The sequence below is a fragment of the Cannabis sativa genome, chromosome 2 (genome assembly GCF_029168945.1).
Source record: "Cannabis sativa cultivar Pink pepper isolate KNU-18-1 chromosome 2, ASM2916894v1, whole genome shotgun sequence".
NCBI classification, from domain to species: domain Eukaryota; kingdom Viridiplantae; phylum Streptophyta; class Magnoliopsida; order Rosales; family Cannabaceae; genus Cannabis; species Cannabis sativa.
In genome coordinates, this window is record NC_083602.1 from 4,952,977 (window position 1) to 4,974,549 (window position 21,573).

The 21,573-nt window shown below is 32.1% G+C and overlaps 3 protein-coding genes across 3 annotated transcripts; 2 read left to right on the forward strand and 1 right to left on the reverse strand.

Moving 5' to 3' along the window:
- The first annotated feature begins 2,141 nt into the window (after positions 1–2,141).
- On the forward strand, positions 2,142–4,468 carry LOC115718629 (nicotinamidase 1). Its single transcript, XM_030647443.2, has 5 exons — positions 2,142–2,480; positions 2,707–2,890; positions 2,993–3,126; positions 3,729–3,917; positions 4,171–4,468. The coding sequence occupies exons 1-5, from the start codon at positions 2,337–2,339 to the stop codon at positions 4,264–4,266; spliced, it is 747 nt and encodes a 248-aa protein (XP_030503303.2). The 5' UTR covers positions 2,142–2,336; the 3' UTR covers positions 4,267–4,468.
- Positions 4,469–4,676: 208 nt separating this feature from the next.
- Positions 4,677–11,137, reverse strand: LOC115718628 (protein EXECUTER 1, chloroplastic). The gene is made up of 12 exons (XM_030647442.2): positions 10,547–11,137; positions 10,183–10,299; positions 10,029–10,094; positions 9,413–9,519; positions 8,384–8,465; positions 6,745–7,464; positions 6,469–6,592; positions 6,220–6,389; positions 5,906–5,980; positions 5,727–5,819; positions 5,458–5,603; positions 4,677–5,125 (listed from the first exon to the last, which is right to left on the reverse strand). Exons 1-11 carry the CDS (start codon positions 10,982–10,984, stop codon positions 5,511–5,513), a joined length of 2,085 nt encoding a protein of 694 aa, XP_030503302.2. The 5' UTR covers positions 10,985–11,137; the 3' UTR covers positions 4,677–5,125; positions 5,458–5,510.
- Positions 11,138–16,944: 5,807 nt separating this feature from the next.
- On the forward strand, positions 16,945–21,193 carry LOC115720568 (beta-ureidopropionase). The gene is made up of 6 exons (XM_030649708.2): positions 16,945–17,273; positions 18,268–18,375; positions 18,924–19,112; positions 19,215–19,442; positions 19,533–19,757; positions 20,628–21,193. Exons 1-6 carry the CDS (start codon positions 17,136–17,138, stop codon positions 20,991–20,993), a joined length of 1,254 nt encoding a protein of 417 aa, XP_030505568.2. The 5' UTR covers positions 16,945–17,135; the 3' UTR covers positions 20,994–21,193.
- Positions 21,194–21,573: the final 380 nt, after the last annotated feature.

Genomic DNA, 21,573 nt, shown 5'->3' on the forward strand with positions numbered 1-21,573 from the left:
CAGTGGAGGTGTCATGGTTGGGTGAAGAAGACGAACAAGAAAAAGAAAAGATAAAATAAAATAAAATAATTTTTTCAATTTTTTATTTTATTTTGAATTTTTATAATTAAAATTATAAATTTGGCCAATAAAAAAAAAAGGAGAATTACCCCATATACTGTCTTTTGAATTTTTTTTTTTTTTTTCAAATTTACGATTTGAGTTTCTAAAGTGGTTGTCGCGCTAGTTGCAATAGGAGTTTCTATACAATTTTTTGTTGCAATTTAGATTACAACGCTAGTTGCAATAGGGGTTCCTATGTAGAATTCCGAAAAAATATAAAAAAAAAAAATTGTTTCGAAGTGTAAAAACAAAAAAAATCCTATAAAAAAAAAATTAACATGTGATATTTTATTAATTTTTAACAAATCAATTAAAAAAAAGATTATTAAACTTACAGAGAAAACGTGACTTTAGGAAGTATTATCATTAATTTTTAAAGTTAAAGATTTACTTGCATTAAATATAAATTTTTTAGGACTTTTGCTGTAAATTCTTCTATTATTTATTATTATTTTTTATTTTTATTTTTTTTTAATCTTAATTAATAAATGGCTAATTAGGATTTTTGCCCCCTGAACTTTGACATATACTAAATTATGCTCCCTGAACTTTAAAGGTCGTTAAAAATGCCTCCTGAACTATTGAGATTGTTGGATTTAAGGACTTTTTTTCTAATTATAGTAAAAAAGTCTAACATGGATGAAAGTTCAAATGGTATAATTTAGTACATGTCAAAGTTCGATGGGCATGATTTGGTAGATATCAAAGTTTGGGAGTATGATTTAGTACATAAATGATCTTTGAAATAGTAAAATTGAATGAAATTTGACAAAAGTCCTTAAATCCAACAATTTCAATAGTTCATGGGTCATTTTTAACGATCTTAAAAGTTCAGGGGTATGATTTGGTACATGTCAAAGTTCAGGGTAAAAATTATAATTAATCTTAATAAATTATATGTAAAGATATAATATTTAAATGATTTAAAGAAATTAATGTAATAATCTAATGTAAATGTGTGAGGTTAAATAAAAAAAAAAAAATTAATAAGATAAATTAGGGAATATAGTGTAGATATGGTCACGGGAGTGCTCTTACTATAAGACTCCACTCCATTATTTTAATATATAAAATCAATGAGTTCAAGATGAGTCCAAATTTGCATGCACGACGTCGTATTCAATGTCATCTTTTTTGACTTTGAAATCTTATCACAAACATTTCAAAATATATTGATATTGTATTTGTTTGTCATCATCCTAAAACTTATAGATTTAAATATTTTGTTAGAGGAGTAATTATTTTTTTCATATGTTTAGTAAATCTTATCTTTTAGTTTTATAAATTATTTAATTTTTTAAAAAAATTACTAATAATCTTAAATATTTACAACATATAAAAAACAAAAAAAAAATGATTTTTTTTTTAAATGTTGAACGAGATACAGTGTAATGAAACTTTTACAAAATGTACCGAAACACTCTTTTAAAAGAGTGTACTACAAATTTTTCAATACTTATTTTCTAACTAACTTTTTCAATTAAAATAATTGTAATTTATGTTTTTAATAATATTTTTATAGTACTTTTTAAAATTATATATTTAATATTTTGGACTCCAATAATTTGATTAGATATGATCAAATTCGGTTTGGTTATAAGGATACAAAAATATAACTTAAAAATATTATTTTGCACTTTATATTTATAAAAAATACTAATTAGTTCTTTTAATTTTATTAACTGATAAATTAAATTCTGTATTTTTAAAATAATACAAAATAATACTCTAGTTCAATTTTTAATGATCTTTCTTTTAATATAACTTTAACTTAATTTTTAGCACGAACAAATATAAAAAAAAATATATATCCAATTTAGTTATGCTTACAACATCATCCGTGTAAATTTTTGAAAATTTTCGAATAGTTTACAGTGCCAAAAATACATTTGAAGTTTTTTGAACGCACGTGATAAATTGGAATATCAAGAACTCTGTTTTCGGTACTGTAGGAATTTTTCAAAAATTTACAGGGATGATACTGTAACTATAACGAATATCGCTATAAAAAAAATTGAAAAAAAATATTTCAACATGTGATTTCAGACGTAGAGATTGATTAAAAAATTATAATAGGAAGTTGTAATTAGCATTTCTGTTCTGTTGTCATATATCCCATTATAAAAATTCTAAATAAATAAGTGATTACTCATCATCCTCAAAAGTCACAACCACAAACCTTTTGTCATCATTTTGAAACTTGTCCAAAGTGAGTGAGTAATAGGTGGAGAAAAATGGTGCTTCAAACTACTATTGATCTTCTAAAGAGTGAGATTCCTCTTCACCAAGAAACTATTAATTTATCTGAAGATTCTGTCACTGGCCTTGTTCTTGTTGATATAATCAATGGATTTTGCACTGTTGGTGCTGGAAATCTGGTAAATCTCAAACACATCTCTTTTCATTTATTTCCTAAGTTTATATTAAAACATGCTTTTCCCATATATATTTTAGCTTTTTTTTCTCAATAATAATTAGTGTTATAAATGAATAGATCTATGAACAATTGAAAGAGTGCTCAAAAGGGTTTAAGAATTGTTTATTTATTTATTTTAATTATTAGAATTTAGCAATTTTGGGAATATTTTCTTGGTACTTTTTCAGGCACCAAGAGAGCCCAATACACAAATATGTGAGATGATAAATGAGTCAACAAGAGTAGCAAGACTTTTCTGTGAGAAAAAATTGCCAATTATGGTATTCTTGGATTCTCACCATCCAAACAAACCTGAAGACCCTTATCCACCTCACTGTATTGTTGGGACAGATGAATCAAATTTGGTACCTGGTGTGTATATACAATAATTAATTATATATATAAATAGATATTTTTTAATTTTTTTAAAAAAATAATATATTGATATTGTTTGGTATTATGTTTTTTTTGTAGCTTTGAGATGGTTAGAGGAAGAGGAAAATGTAACAATTAGAAGAAAGGATTGTTTTGATGGATATTTTGGTTCAATGGAGGCTGATGGGTCTAATGTTTTTGTGGATTGGGTGAAGCAAAATCATATCAAAACTGTGAGTATAAACACTACTAATTAAACTTGTGCTTTTAATACTAAATAATAATCTATATACATATAGCAACTTTTCTTGTGGTGAAGCTAATACATATAAAAATGTGAAATACTAAAATTTGCAAAATAACTTTCAACAGTGTAAATTTATAATCGTTTTACGACTATAATGATTTACCATAGTCAAATCAATGTTAAAACAGTTTGTTGTTTGTTGTATAGCATCTAATTTTTTATACTCGTGCAAAGGCTATTTTAAATTCTGATTTGGACACTGCAAATTATTCGGAATTTATCCAAAACTTGCATAGTGTTTGTTGACTACAATAATTAATGTCATAAACATTTTTTTTTTGGAATGAAAGATGATATTTATTCAAACACTTTCATCAAGTACAATAGACTTCAAAGCATCAAGCTCAGTAAAAGAACAATCTGACAAGAAATAAGACCCTCTAGCCATATAATGAGCAGTCTTGTTTGCAGACCGTTTAATAAAAATCCATACTGTAAAGTTAATTTTTTATGAGCACCATAATAAAAATCCCAATATATTTGTATATACAAATATATATGTTTGATTGTGGTATGGTGGGGGTGCAGTTAGTAGTTGGTGGAGTGTGCACAGATATATGTGTGCTAGACTTTGTTTGCTCAACAATATCAGCAAGGAACCGTGGTTTTCTTGGCCCTCTTCTTCAGGATGTGGTTGTTTATTCTACTGCTTGTGCTACCTTTCATATTCCTCCTCGTGTCACTACAAACACTAAACAGGTTTTACCTCATCCACAGGTAATAATAATAAAGCTAAATAGTGTTATAAATACCTAAAGTTTTAATTTTATACTAATTGCAAATACAAAATTTTGAGTTTATGCTGTAATTCTCCCTAATAATAATGTCTTGTTTTGGAGATGGTACAATTATCTATTTTATGACAATTGAACCCTCAAATTTATATACAACATATATGAAATTACATTGGTGTAGGTCCACTAGTGAGTTACAATGATTATTTTGGTCATTGAATGATTTTGGGTTGCAGGAGTTTATGCATCATGTAGGATTGTACATGGCCAAAGAAAGAGGAGCCAAGATAGCTAATGAATTGTCCTTCGTTGCAGCTGGAAAGGCAATATGAATAATGAACAAGTAGTTTATTACGATATGTAGTAGTATTTGCATGGCTATATAAATAACACCCAAACATGCTGAGAGTGAGTGGAAAGTACAACAATGGGATTGGTTAGTTTGAAACATTGAGTGATAATACTATCTAGTTTGTAATATTATAATAAACCAATATATTTATTTAGAAATAAAATCAGTGTTTGTTAAAAAAATACCTAATATAGTAAATCAGCCAATATATCCAGTTTACATATGATGTATCAACTCATTAAAATTTTGCAAATTTCACATGTAAAAGAAGAAAAGGTCGACTATTGCTGTAATTACACAATATAATACCACAATTTCATGATTGTTTTTTCATTATTAGAGAACTAAAGATCAACAAATTTAACAAATAGAAAGATACAAAGGCCATATAATATTTTAAGAACCCATATTATAGAAAGGCTATTTATTTACAGAGATAAGACTATCCAGTTCTCCTCCGGTAATTCACAAATTCCGTTCTTACCAATCGGAACAATGGAAGTGCTAAGAAGTTACAACCTATGAAAATAGGCTACTGCAAGTAAAATTTCAACTTCAAAAAGAAAAGAAAGTGGTGGTAATACATGAAAAAGTTGCATACATACATGTGTGTGATTAAAAAGGTAAATTGTAAAAGCCAAGTATGATTTGTGCATTCCAAAGCTTCCATTGGTTACTTACTACTACAACTCTCCTTGTTGTTGAGTCAACCAAGTGTGCCGCACCAGTCAGCTGAGCAAGCAAAGCAGAATTTCATTATACATAGCTCTACATTTCCAGATTTCTCCACTCCTTTAAATCGGGGAAATTGTGTTCTGGAAATAAACACATTTTATGTACTGCAAAACAAGAGAGGCACGGATTAGAAGACGCTTCGTTCAATTCTTTTCTGTCGATCACGGATAATAACCAACAGTAATAAAGAAAATTAAAAAAGATGTTTGTTTTCTTGTAGTTTCAGTTGTAAAAGTTCTCAGCTCCACACACTACCTCCATTATCCATATATACAAGTAATAGACTATAATCTTAAAATTATATCCATCAAGCACCTTTTCAAACTGAAAACAATTTCATGGCTGAGTTTTTGAAAAGTAGATGCATTGGCTCTCCACTCCAGTAAAGAGTAATATATCTTTCTTACTTTAGATATTTCAAAGAGAATGAACTTACCCTACTTTATTGAACCAAAACAATGACTTTGAATGTTATGTACAATGAGAAATCTACTCTTGAAGCCTCAGCCGATTAAAGAACACCAAGAAATGATACTCGGGGGCCCAATACACGAACCCTACAACAGGCCCACCTTTTATGTACTGCAAAGTTTGAAAAGGTGAAAAAATATAAATTTAAGTAGAATTTCAGAAATAAAATAAAATAAGATTAAAATAGTGCCTTAATAAATAAAAAATGGGACATGGTGGAAGTGTAGTGCAAACCTTTCCATCAAGAATAACAAGTTCACCATCAACCCATCGAGGATTACGAAATCCTGGTGCAGCAAGTCTTCCTTGTCCTTTGTATCGAGCAATCTAATTTGCCAAAAAAAAAGTCATAAAAGGAAATATATCTATAAATATAATTACAAATAAAGAAGAAGAAGAAGCTATTTTCATACCACTCCGAACTCTTCTGGAATAATCCCTTTATGAGGAAGTTGGTATCTTGTACCAATTTTTGCACGGAAGGCAACCTGCCACACCAATCAGTAATAAACAGTCCAGTTTTGTTATATTTATAAAAACTGATCAACACATAAAACAACAGCAAACCCAACAGCAGTATATATATATATATACAGTATTTACAAATTCAAAATGGATACAAAGAGATATCTCATTAAACTGAAACACTCAGTTGGGAAGACAAAGTCAATTATACCCCTTACTGGTCATCCACAATTAAATTGAATAAAATTTTTAAGGAAGTTACCTGACCGGCTGGTACATAAGGATCCCCAGTTATTTTTAAAGCTTCTACGTATTCATAGAACTCAAGATTTGAAGGCTCTGATTTCCCACTATCATCTTTCCATTGACCAAATTTTCGTTGCAGGTGAATAACTTCAGAGGTGTACAGCCCATGCGCACCAATGTAGAGTCCTGATAAACAATATATCAAGTTAGAGGGTCTGAGAAACAATATATGGAATATGGTTAGAAAGTTATCACTGAATGATACCATTTAGAGGATCTGAAGAATTTGGTAACTTAATGCGGTTGAAAGTTGTCGATTCCGACAGTGGTTGACGGTTTTGAGCTTGAGTCAGAGTGAGACTTATCAGCTCACCAACATCTTTGAGCACCTGATTAATATATATTTTTTTCCAGGAAAATAAAAAGTACACATAAGAAATTTTTATAAATTTTACTTAGTAAATAGATGCTAATTCCCAAATGAAAAATAGAAACTCACTCTACGAAAAGCATTCAAAGCGTGACTAGATGCTTAACATACCTTCAGTGGTATTTTCTCTTTACCAATAAACTTAGTTAGATCAAACATAACATTATCAATGTTAAGTCGACCTTTAAGTTTAGATTTTTTCTGCAACAGAGCCTGTTCCTTGTCATAAGAATCCTGATTGGTGTCTTTCTCTATAGAGAAAGAAAATGATGACCTTCCATTTTTCTCTAGCTTAGCAGGAACCCGTAGCATTTCTCTAGTAGACATGCCACTTGACATTTTTTGCATAAGACCGCCAACGACAACCTTAAATGCAATTTCACTCCGCTCTTCACTTTCAGTAATTCCAGGACTTGCCTCCAATTCAATCACATCTTTCTCTTCATCACTCTCACTCTGAAAGTCATCCTCTGCTTCTAAACTTTCCATATCATCATCCTTCTCTTCATCATCTTCTTCTATTATCTGTTCGATAACTTTAGAGATAAGATCCTTATCAACCTTCCCAGGTGCTGTGACTTTCAAAACCTTCACCTTGACACCAGGAATCATATCTTTCAAAATATCTTGAAAACCAGAAAATCCCTGGGCTGAATCAGAAAGATCATCCCTATCATTGTCGTCTTCATCTTCAACATCTTCATTAACAGAAACAAGCAGATCACTTTTGCCATCAGCTGAATCTAATGGATCCATGTTACTGATAGAATCTGATACTTTCGAAGAAAGTGAAATATCTTTATAAGAACCTCCTCGCTTTAGATACACAGCCTGAAAATCATGACATTGCCCTAAGATGATATAAACCATACTGTCATGAAAAATAAATTCTGAAATACATAGATATGGGGGAAAAACATACATACAAATCAAACATAAAGAAAGATGCCAATGAGCAAACATAGACCAATTTCTTAATGGATTCAAATATGCTGTCAAGTAATTGACTTAATTAGTGTATGAATGGTCATAATTAGTGTCATAACCAATTACAATCAGACATCTCATTAACAAATTTATTTTAATCCTATTTCCACACAAAGCTAACACCATCTCCAATGAAAGTACCAAATTTGAACAAAAAGTGACTAAATGTTATATTTGGCACAAAATTTAGTATTATGCTGCACAAATACTAAATGGAATTTTACTTAGAAGTATAAGTTAAAAGTCACTAATTTAATAAATGCACAATAAATTTTATTTTAACTAAATATGTGAAGTATATTATTAGAACTAATAAAGTGCCAAAAAAGTGATGCATTGCTATATTTTAACACATTTTAAAAGATATACCACTTCAGTGAGCAAAATTAGGCAACAATAAATTTCAAAGTAAATAAAAAGGTACAATTTAATGGTGTGCCAAGTACGGACATATTATATTTTGTGTCAAATTTGGCATGTGTCAGATTTGCACACTTTACAATACCATTGGAGTTATCGAATTAATTTGAAAGGCTCCCCTCCACCACAACAATTCCTCCAACCTCTCTCCCAATTTTCCTTTCCTACTCCTTTTAAAAACACTTTTAATTTCAGCTCATAACATTCTTAGGACCAGTCCATTCATTTGGCAATATATAGATATTTTCAACAATTTCTTTGTGGAATATAATAGCATAATATTATCAACTACAAGTTACATTCACACATTGAAGGAGACATTGACTAAGCTACCAAAAGATACCTGCTGTCTGTATTCGCCCCTCCTATTCACTGTTAAAAAAATTTCGAACAGGGGATTACCAGCTGCAGCGGTAGCAAGTTGCCTGCAAAAGAAAAGGAAGAGCAATGAAAGGTTAAAAACAAACTGATCTGCAGCACGCAGAAGGCCAAGATGCTAAGATCCACTAAAAAGTAATTACTAATTAGTATGTAAAAGAATAACTTAAAATGACAATAAAGCATTGCAGCATACACTTTTTCATATTTCCTCATGGATGCCTAGGAAGAGTTCCAAAATATAAAAAGCCAGAGACTTGGATCCAACAAGTTCCAGTAACTAATAGTAGTAGTATCCGTATTTTTCTGATATCCCTAAATATCAAACTAATGTGAATTTCCTATTAAAAATTGTAGTGAGATTGTCATTCACTTCAATACAGCAGCTGTTTCTTTATCTCACACATAATTCACAATATAAATCATATAGACACTTAGAAAACGATCCTAATGGCTACGTAGCAGCAATTCACAACAACTAAGAATAAATAATGACCTTAATGATATCTACTCACATAGATCACAATTCATAGGGCATATTTGCCTAGGATATATGGGTTTGCTAGGTAATTCATACTTAAATAGAAGACGATTAAGGATAATGTAAAAGATACTCCGTACACTATCTTAAATAGGATATTAAGGATAATGAATTGGGCAAATAATCCCGATTGATACGGCATAATTGCCCAGGTTATGTGGGTTTGCTAAGTAATTCATACCTAAATAGAAGAAGATTAAAGGATAACATAAAAGATACTCCTTACAGCGTATAAATCTTCCAGCAACATTTGTTTTTTCAGCTTACCATAAGCATATTTGTTCAAATTCACATAAACTCACTTGACTCTAATGGAAAATAATGATTTGGAAAAACAGGAGGAAAACATAGGCTAAAAGTCGATGGTTCTCACAAAGCTAAACAGCAAATACCACTATATTTAAATAGATAGTGCCAACCTGAAGTCCTTAATTATCAAGCAAAAGAACGTACCGAGGACTATAACTTCTTGCCACATATCTCCCATGCTCTGCAGTTATTCGAATGATTAGACCATGAGGATCATTGGTGTCTTTCGACATGCCAGCCCACCATCCAACCTGAAAGCCACAAGCCAGTATCATAAAACAGAGCAAATCAAAAGTGATAAAAGGACATATTATATCACAAACCAGATATTTAGACATATTAGACAGATTCAGGGACAGACATTACATTAAAAGTACTAGTACCAATTAAATGACTATTAGAATAATTTTTCAGCATAAAAATTCAACTGACATCCATAAAAAGTGGGATAGCTGTCTGAAGATTTTTTATTTTTTTTCAAAATAAAATATCTGTGACAAGAACTAAGCTCCACCAACTAAGAAATAATCAAATAGCATAAAAAAATATTGGCTTAAAATGATGTTTTTCATCTAAGAAAACCATATTAATAATAAATCAGTGTACCCATAATGAAAACACAGCATGAATTTTAGAGGGCAGTGATACATTAAAAATAAAAACGAACACAAGAACATTCCCATAAAATTATACAAATGATAAGCTTTTACTTCAAGATGATAATTATTTCTCTTCTAATAAACTATTTTGACCGACTCACCAATCCAGCACCAGCATTATCTCTTACAAAGGCCGCATCCCCGTACTGTTCTTCCTCTATAGCTCTCTGAGATAGCCATGGTTGTAGTTATTAGCCAAAATTAATATATCCTTTATAGAAACAACAAATTGAAAATGAAAGTGAAAACTCCTACATTCAGCTTATACATCACTCTGCCAACAACGTCGTTTGTTGCTGCTGCTGCAATTGCCACCTTGAGCCTCGCAGCACCTTCAAAATCTTCCATATGTATTGCTTGACCCAATTGAGACTGTTGAAACAGATACATAAAAATCATCATTTCCATAAACACATAAATTTATATATATATATATATGAACGAGCTAATGACAAAGGGTAAGGATAAATTATCGCGCATGCATAAATGACCTACAAAGAATCGTACAACACCCAAATTCATGTTTAGTTACTTTATGTTACGATCAAGTTACGTAATTGTATATTTACTAATTTCGATGAATATTCATATGTACGAATAAGAGAAAAAAAGCAAAAACCTTCAAGACGGAGACCAATCGTTCTTGCTCGTCGACCTCCCCAAAATGCTGACGCCACCGATCCCAATCCCACTCCGGTACTTGAGATTGATTCCGTGAACCATCAGAGTCAAAAACACCGGAAGAACCATCATCAGCTGAATTCGAATTAAAATAGGAATCGAATCGCTTAAGTGCGGTTCTGATGACATCAGCGAGAGCCGAATCCCATCTCCACTGCGAGTCAGAAGAAGAAGAAGACGAAGATGACGATGAGGAGGAGCTGTTACATCGGCAGAAGGCGGAATCAGGAACCCTAGAGAGAGAGTGGGAATGAGAATGAGAGGAAAATGGAGAAGAGTAGTAGTAGGAGGAGGAGGAAGGTTTTCTGAGAGGAGATGAGAAAATGGGGTTAGGGAAGGTGAGGTTATGATGAGTGGGAGCAGCCATGGAAGCCATGGATTGTGATTTCAGAGCTCGAGAGAGAGAGTGGATTTGAGGTGTTGGAGTTGTGTGGTGTGATGATGATGAGTCAGGTAAGAGAGAGAGAAAAAGAGAAAGAGAGAGAGATAAGGATTATGTTATACAATGCACGCACACTCAGGCTCATCAATGAAACCAAAACTCTGCGTTTTGATTCAAACAATTTTTGTGTCCAATTTCAATTACTGCAATTTTTATTTTTATTTTTTGAAAAATAAAGTGTTTATAAAATAGAAAGAGTTAGACCTCTCAGTCATTACAAAAGATAAAATTAGGTATAGAGAAGGACTCTACCATACTTGAAATATTTAAGTAAAAACCCACTTAGCTACATTATGGGCCGCAAAATTACAACATTTAGGAATAAACGAGAAATTACAACATATTAGAGAGTTGATTACAAATATTAATATAATTATCAATGCTCCAACTTGAATAGGTTCTTTTCAGCGCTTTGATAACCTTTTCTGAATCACTCTCAATCAAGACAAAACGGTGCTTCATCGAAACAGTCGAATCCAATGCTAAACGACACGTCGTAGCTTCGCCGATCAATAGATACGAGAAGATGAGCATGTTAGCTGCTACCCACAAAACTGTCCCCATGTGATCCCTAGCCAAAGCCGCCACGCACATGGACTCGCTACAAACCTTAACATCACAGTTTATTTTGATATAATATTTTGGAGGAGGGGACCAAGCGGGAGACACCACAGCCAATGCCGACGCAAAAAAGCAGGATGCATAATCTTAACATAAAGAGATAGAATTAATACCAAGTTTAATGTTACTCGGGGATGAGTTGTGAACCTTTTCGTTACGGGTCTTCCAAATTGTGTCCACTACTATTGTGGCATAAAGGAACAGTTTATTAAAGTCCACCCCTTTCGACTTCAAGTTCCAAATAAAAGTTACCCAATCCCAAACCCAGGCTCCTGAGTCACGAAACGGAAAGAGTCCTCAAGGGGAAGAACGCTAAAGATGGTATGCAAAGTTGCAATAGAGAAAAAGGTGCTCCATTGATACCTCATCAACCCCACAAAGAAGGCATAACACCTCTTCAATTCTAATTCTCTGAGCCAGTAGGGCGCGGACTAGTAGAGCATCAAACAAAATGCCCCACCAAAAGACCTTATGCCTCTCTAAAATGTTTGAGTTCTAGAGTTTGTTCCACAAGGCAGGAGCAACCAACACAGGTCGAGGCTCTTTCTAAAGCTTGTACTAGGTATGTAGACTTCTTTGTGAATAACATTCAGCTCTTTCATCCACACCCACCTGTCCCTCCCTAAACCATTGGGATATCCTCCTTTGATGATGTTACTAATTATTTTCAAATCAAACAGGGCCTGGAGTTTAGTAATGTCCCAAACCCCGTTCTACAGGAGTAACTCTACCACTTTCATCACCCCTTCATGTCTGGGGGTAATAGGCTTCAGATAGAAATTCTTTCCATGTAAAACCCAAGGATCAGTCCAGATATTAGTATTCTTCCCATCAACAATAAACTAACAAGCACATTTCTTCAGGATATCCTTAAATTTCACCATATTCTTCCAAAACCAAGAGTCTGAACTTCTATAAGAACCTTCCAAGAACGGTTTTCCTTTAAGATACTTAGCTCTTGACAGTTTACAACAGAACGATTGTTCATCATCGAGGAGGGCCCATTCCCACTTGGTCAGCAAAGCCTGATTCATTTATAGGGTTTTACGGAACCTAAGGCCACCCCTGGACTTTGGGAGGCATAAGCGGTCCCATGCCTTCAAGTAGATACCACGGTTTTATTGCTCGCAACCCCACCAGAACTCTCTGATCATACCATCAATTTTAAAGACAAGTTTCTTTGAAAGCTTGGTAGTTTGCATAGTGTAGACTAGCATAGCAAGCCCAACTGATTTGATTAATGCTGCACGATCGGCCTTTGAGAGAGTTTTCAATTTCCAACCATGAAGCTTCAAGATAAGGTTCTCAAGAATGAAATTAAAATCCGCATCCTTTTGCTTAGATCTAAATAACGGGAGCCCCAGGTAATTTATGTTGGAAGTGGTCATGTTAAGCCCAAGCTCCTGCATGAGACCACTTTTCATACCCTCACTAGTGTTATTACTGAAAAAAAAAAAGTTTTAAGCTTATTAACACGTTGCCCAGACCAGTCCAAAATTTCTCAAGGCAAAAGCCTTTGTCCTCTGCAATAGTCGCCCTTCCCACAAGGATACAGTCATCTGCAAAGAAAAGGTGAGAGAGCCTAGGACCATCTCTACTCATCTTGGTACCTCGAATAGAACCAGCATCGATGGCCTTCTCTAGAATATGAGAGAGGATGGCAGCGGCCCAAATAAAGAGATACAACGATAGTGGATCACCCTGTCTCAACCCACACACGGGAACTAAGTTGCTCACCTTTCCACCATTGAGGTGAATATTAAACAAAGTAGTAGAGATACATTGGCGAATCCAATTACAAAACTTAGCAGGGACCTTAAAACTGCTGAGAACATGGTCAATGAATTGTCAGCTGAATATATCATAAGCTTTCACCAGGTCAATCTTAATAGCAAACAAGCCCTCTTTACCTTTTTTGAGCTTAAAAGAGTGGATGATTTCTTGGACCAGCACATTATTATCATTGATACTCCGCCCCCGTAACAAAAGCCGCCTGAGTTGGACAAATCAATCTGGGGAGCACCGACCTAATTCTATTTGCAATGATTTTAAAAATAACCTTGTAAATTGTATTACAGAGCAAAATAAGTCTGAATTGAGATATTTTCTTTTGATTTGCCACCTTAAGAATGAGAGCTATATTCGTCTCATTAACGCCCTTATGCATAAGACCAGATTGGAAAAAGTCCACAACTAAAAAATTTGTCTCAACACTCTAGCCCCATGATTAATTAAGGTAATATTTTTATTTTAAAGAGTATGGCGCATCAAGTCCCTAAATAATTAAGGGCAAGCTATAAAAAATGAAAACATGAAATATTTAACCATTCTACTCTAAATAATTAGGGACAAGCCATAAAAATAAACACAAAAGCCTTGAAATGTAGCAATACCTACAAACTGTGGCGCATCAAGTCCTCACAAAGTATAATGTTTTCCATAAAACATGAAATAGAAAGTTTTGTGAAAAAACTTTCAATAACCAAGTTAGTGATAAAACAATACTCTTTAGTAAAAAAAACAAATCAACATTCATAAATAAAGAGTTTAAATGAATTACAAAAGCAAAAGGTTTATGAAAAAGAAATACACATATCATGAATTCACAATAGGAAGGCAAAAAAATTGACTTTTAACAAAAATTGTAAAAATTAAAAGGTGCATTTAAATACTTATAAATGGTATCAATATAATTACCCATTAATTACTCTTAAATATATAGGTATAAAATAATTACGAAATTACTTTTCCTTAAAATATTAATATAAGGTATAAAAATAATAATCCCATCAATCAAGAAAAAACCTTTAGTCTTCACCAAAACAAAAAACCTAAATTAATCATAAAAACAAATTAAAAAAAAACGACCAAAACTAAAATTGCACCATTAAAAAGGAAATAAATATCATAATAAAAATAATCAAAAAAACAAAATAAATAATCATAACAAAATCTTAAAAGATACGAAAAATTCAAAACAGTTCACCGCAAAAACGTGCTAGAAATAAAATTATAAAAGTAGTGAAAAGATCTCCATCGACAAAAAACGTGAATCTCAGCAAACCGAAAAAAATTGTAATGGAGGGAAGGAAGTCGTTGCCGATAAAGAAAAAAGTATTTTAAGATAAAAATAAAAATTAGAAAATTGTTCATAATTTACAATTACTGAACATCATAACGCAAGACTCAAATCAATAAAACATTCAAAAATATCCATACATAAAACCAAAAACGACCAGAGAAAATATTCAAACCCACCCTCAGAATAAAAACAAGAGTATAAAATCATATAAACCAAAAAATATACATATAATTGTTGAGAATATTTTACAGGATCTAGATTTACCAACAAGTATGTTGAATAAATATCCTAAATATGAATATCTCTAAAACAATGAAATTAAACACATAAGAGTTTAGAAAATATTACATTAGTTGCAGTGAAATATAATGACTCTTTCTCCTTAGATCTCTAACTCTTATTTATTTATATCGCAGAGTATTATCAAGATCTGAGCTTGAATCTCTTTCTCTCCTTCGAGTTTGGTTACCACCGTTTTACTCACTATGATTGAGTATTTAACTTGTTATGTGTGGGCATGACACTCTTTCACTAAGGGTTCGAATATGATGAAGAACAATAAAGTAGGTGAAATCATTATGGAATGAACTCTCTCATCTACTAGTTGTCTGACAGAGAAAATTAGATTTGATTTGGTTGAAGACAATAGTTAAATTGTCAAAAATGGATGAGATGAGAGCATCATGTTCCTTTTATAGTGTTTCAACTAGGGCTTAGAGTTGAATTATATGGCTTAAAAAATAATAAAATATTGGGCAAAAATAACAAGAGTGGTCAGCCACTAATAGGACCAATCTCTAGTTACAATTTTGCCATTTTATTTCAACTACTTATTCTTCTTTTAATAATACCATATTTTCCAATTCAATCCTATAAATGCCAAAACTATTTATTTAATAATTATAATTAATTATCAAATAAAATTGTCATTTATATTATTTATTAATTAGACCATACAAAGTATCTTAATTAACAAATAGACCCAAAAATCTCTTTTCTTCACAATCAAGCCCTTGCTTAGTGAAAATTCTTAAATAAGACATAGTCTAATTTTAGAATTATAATTGATTAATCAAAATCAATTGACTGAGTCTGCAAGCAGTATTATCTCAACTAGTGAGGGGGCCATGGGCCTATATAATCGAGCTTTCGATAAGTAGATATAGAATTTACCAAGTAAATTTCCTAACTTATTAATTCCGCCTTGCGCCACTATAGATTTGGAATTGAATAGTACTCTCAATTATATAAAACGCTCTATATGTACCACGATATAGATACATTATGATTATCCATTGTTACAATCCTAATAGTCAAAGATCCTCTATATATGATCTACACTGAATAAGGACAAATTTACCGTTATACTTTTCAATGTATTTTATCCTTAAAACACGTAACTATCTATAAACGATATTTCAGTAAACTAATATAATTACTGAAATTAGATCTCAATCATTTATCTCTATTCAGCCAAGCTCGAAGGAAATCATCGTTTCACTTCTAAATACTTATAGAAGCTATATATTTCATATCTATGATAAGCACTCCCACTCAATTGAACTATAGATACCATTTGTTAGCTTCCACAAACAACTTGAAGAACATAAATAATACAATTAAGCTGAACCTAACCATATCAAGATTAAGATCCATAGACCTAAGATCGACCAGTGATATTGACTTAGAAAGACGTAACAGTAAGTTTATGATATCTTATCTAAGATAAATATCGGTCCCTTCCAATGTATACTCCATACATATGATACTGGTAAACTTTGCCAATGTCCTAGAAATGACATAACACTTATCCAAGGTGTAAGTATACATTATCGCCGATTATCATGTCAGTCTAAATCCAATGAACTAACAAATCATGAAAATTAAACTTTTGAACATATAATAATATTCCACTGTGCTAAAGACACTATAATCATGAACAAATATATATATAAGTTATAGATTTAATAGAATTTATACATTAAATATAATCATGAAATAAATTATAAGTACCCAAAATTTTATGTTAGTTTCCAATGTTTATAAAACTGTTATTTTCATCTAGTTTCGTAAGTATGGATTCTGTTTTAAATTTATTAAAAAAACATTTTATAAATAACTTATATTAGATATTGTTTTACAAATATTGGTACTTATACCATTAAAAATAAACTTACATTAAAAATAAACTGAGACAAAAAAAATTTTGGTACTTATCACACGATTTAAGTATTAAGATAAAAATTTAACTAAATACAATATCGTCATTATCATCAACCTCGGTCGTCTCTCTCTCTGAATCGATTCATCAATCAATCATCATCATCATACACCAACTCCTCATCCAGTGGTTTCAGCAAGAGAGAAAAAGAGCAACCAAAAATGGAAAAAATATCAAAGGAAGACACTGAAACTGTAAATGGAGAAATTCAACAACCAACCTCCATTGACGGATCAATTTGTGGCTACGACTCACTTCACCATCTCCTTGCTGCCAATCTCAAACCCCATCTATTTCAGGTATCTCTCCCATTTTCCATTTTATCTATTTTTTTTGTAATTTCAATTTCGGATCCTCAATTAATGTGCTCGATTCGATTTATTCTTTTGACATTAGTCAACGAGGCGTAATTCTTCCTCAACTTTTCACTGTAGCAAATTTATATTTATAGAGAGGGAGAAAAGTATGGCGATTTATATTTTGAGTTTCCTGTGCATGGATGATTAAAGTGACACTGACAGTAATCTATATCTCATTATAATCTGCATATTTTCTCTACTTGTAATAATTAATATCTTTGAAATTTCCACTGAATTGGATGTGTTTGTTTTAGCCTAGGTTGTTAATTAACAAAATGAGTTTCAGCTTTTGCATACTTCTGAGGGCAATCTCTTTGATTTAGACATAATTATTGTGAATGGTAGCATCTAAGATGTAAATTAGTGATTTAAAGAGCTCACCTAGCAAAGAATGTACTGGAAATAACACAACATTTGTTATTTTTGTTATTTTATTAGTATATTTAGCTTTTAACCTTAAATGATTGACTAGTTATATTCTTTTTTGATTGTTTTACATCATAAAATTAATGATAAAGTTATTACTTTTTATATTAGTAAAAATATTAAATTTTGCATTAAGTTTTGTAATTGTGTATGGGACCACAATTATAAAAGTTGATGTAAATATATCACAAAGTCATTTTTTTGTGTCAAATATAGCACAATCGGGGATGGTCTAGCTATCTTTTTATTGAGTTGATTGGTTCTGTAGTTTGCAAATGATTTAATAGAGGTTTATTAGCTTATGTTGAGTTTTACAACAATAGTTGCAGCTTATAAACTTTACTCATCAATATAAATACACACATGTAATGATGACTGTCATTTTAAAGCAAAATGTGTGCTTAATTTAGTCCCCCATTCCATTCGAAAACACTTCTGCAAGTAACAGTTATTTTTCGATGTCTTCGTGGTAGTGAAGGTTGTTTATTCATGTAATGTACTTTTGCAGGAAGTTAGCCGATTGCTTTTGGGACTCAACTGTGCCAAGGCACTTGAAACTGCTGTGCTTCCAGAATCTGCCAAAGCTCTCTCTTCAGAACATAATTTTGATCTCCAGGTGTGCATCTCATTCTTATGAGTTATGGCAATCCAGTTACACCTTTTGTTTAAGTGGTACTAGTGCCTTATTTTGGTGTTTTTGAGGGGAGTTTATAAGGTTTGATTGTATTGCATAATGTAGTTCCATCTGGGTTTGAAACATAATAGTGATTTGAAAGTAATTTTGACTTTTTTCTGGGAAACCTTTACAGCTTTATATTGGGAAAGGTGTTAATGAAAGTTGATACTAGATTAACTCTGCAGTGAGTGTTTGTGTTTCTCAAATTTTTCTTTGCCAGCAATAAAATTGAAGTGTATTTGGATATCATCTACAATTATGTTTTTTTTTTGGATCATCCCTTCTAAAAGTATGTTTCTAGATTCAAGAACAATTATTGGGACCCTTTGGTTGAAGCAGATGATATTTTTAAAGGTTACTGAAAACTATTTTGACTTTGTTCTTTGGTCATTGTAAATTTATTCAAAGATTTTTATTTCTTTTCTATTGACAATTTTTAATTACCATGCCGGTACTGATATTCTGTGATTATCTGTAATTTCTTTCAGGCTTTCTGCTTCCATGCTGATAAAGAGTTAATAAGAGAACCTCGAGTAGTTAGGGTTGGTCTTATTCAAAACTCTATAGTTCTTCCGACTACTGCCTCATTTTTAGACCAAAAGAGAGCCATCTTTCAAAAGTTAAAGTTGATAATCGATGCTGCTGGTGCTTCTGGAGTAAACATATTATGCTTACAAGTAGGTCATACCATCATTTGACTTTGTAGTGAAAAAAATATTTTTTTTGATATTCTATATTATTCTAGAAAAAGTACATGAACTCCTATTAGCTTAATTCAGGAGGCTTGGATGATGCCCTTTGCCTTTTGTACACGGGAGAAGAGATGGTGTGAGTTTGCCGAACCTATTGATGGGGAATCAACCCAATTTCTTCAAGTTCTTGCCAGAAAATACAACATGGTTATTGTGAGTCCTATTCTTGAGAGAGATATTAATCATGGAGAGACTATTTGGAATACAGCTGTCATAATTGGCAATCATGGCAACATAATTGGCAAGCATAGGAAGGTAAACATAGTGAAGTTCATCTACGTTTGACTACTTTTAGGATTTTGCATTCTTTCATAGTTTAATCAATATCAAAATACCGTTGAACAGAACCACATACCAAGAGTTGGAGACTTCAATGAGAGCACATATTACATGGAAGGATCTACTGGACATCCTGTGTTTGAAACTGCTTATGGGAAGATTGCTGTAAATATATGCTATGGGAGGCACCATCCTTTGAATTGGTTATCTTTTGGCTTGAATGGTGCAGAGATTGTCTTCAATCCTTCAGCTACTGTTGGTGAACTAAGTGAACCGATGTGGCCCATTGAGGTTAATTTCCTTAACTAAATTTCTCTTTGTGTGGTATTTTCCCCTTATAAAACCAGGACCCAAAATTGTGGACGACAATGAGAACGGTTCTGTTCAAGAGTGATCGACTGGGAGACCTCCCAGTCGAACTGCCAGGGCCAAAAATTGGGAGGTCTCCCTTTGAGTCCAACTTTCAGTCTTAAACTAAATTTTATAGAAGTTGCAGGTGGCATATTGTGCCATTTGGAGAATTTCTGGATGTGGCTTCAATACTGATAGTGGCATTTTGTTAACTCAAGGGTCTGATTGTGTGATCTTTTGCTTTCTTTGTGATTTATTTTTAGTTCTTAGGTCATGGTAGGTGCTGAATTTTGCTGCCTATCTTTTTTCCTTTTTCTTTAGGTTTTGATAGCTTCTTCAATTGTTTTCCTTTCAAGTTTTCTCCATTTCCTAATAATCAAGCATTGTCAAATGTCTAGTACTATCACATTGGAGGACTACAAACCTTACAACTGTTATTTCTCAAACACTTCAAACCATTCATCAAGTCCAGATTAATTTCTTCTTAATATTTACTATAAAAATCTGAATGATTTTCTTTCATAATTTTGATGAGATAAAAACTGCAAATGAAATCATCTCATGCCTTATAATTCACATATCTACATTTGGACATGCATGTGTGTGGTTATCAATGAACCATATTAGTTATTTCCCAACACTAGAGTTGGACAGCTTTGATGTTGTCAAATTCACTGATTTTCTCTATGAGAAATTATTTTTTGTATTTCAATGTATATACTATGTTCAGTAGTTATCTATATCCCACTCTAGTTTTCCTTATTTATGTAACTTCACTATAGATTAATATGATATTTGATGATGTTATAGGCTCGTAATGCTGCAATAGCAAACAGTTACTTTGTTGGGTCAATCAACCGTGTTGGGACTGAAACATTCCCCAATCCGTTCACTTCGGGTGATGGGAAGCCACAACATGCTGACTTCGGGCACTTCTATGGTTCCAGTTATTTCTCAGCTCCAGATGCTTCATGCAGTCCATCTCTTTCACGCTGTAGAGACGGGTTATTAATCTCGGACATGGACCTGAACCTTTGCAGGCAACTGAAGGACAAGTGGGGATTTCGAATGACAGCTAGGTATGAGTTGTATGAAGAGATGCTCGATCATTATTTGAGCCCAGACTTTGAACCCCAGGTCATTTCTGATCCCTTGTTGCATAGAAACTCTTCATAAGCTGTTTATGAGATGCAACTGAAAATAAGATTATATGGACCGAATTCCCGATTAAGAAAATAAGCATGGTCCTTGTGTTTATATTTGTTTTAATGTTTTGATATTTGAAAAAGAAAAGAGAAAACAATCATAAACAAAATTGAACCAGCTTGGTTTGAAATTAAAAAATAACATGTATGAAAGTTGAATCCCTTCTTTTATCCTTGGGTAGCATTTTCATGATTCTTATACTTCTTGTTCTTTTCTTTGTAGTGTTTAATGGTTGTGACCATATTCATCATGAACATGTCTTTCATAGAAAAAATAATGGTTTTTGTTAATTACTATATGGTCATTGCACAAATTAATAGTTTTTTTGACAAAAATATTCTTATTAAATGCTTTTGTTAAAGACTGTAAAATAAAATAGTAGTGAAATAGTGATTTAATAAAGAGAATAGGTTAATTAGTATTTTTGCCCCCTAAACTTTAATGGGTAAATACCATTTTGGACCTTGTATTTTGTAAAAGTTACAGATTAGACCCTATGTTTTGTTAAATGACAAAATGAACCCTGTATTTTCTAAAATAGTAAAAATAG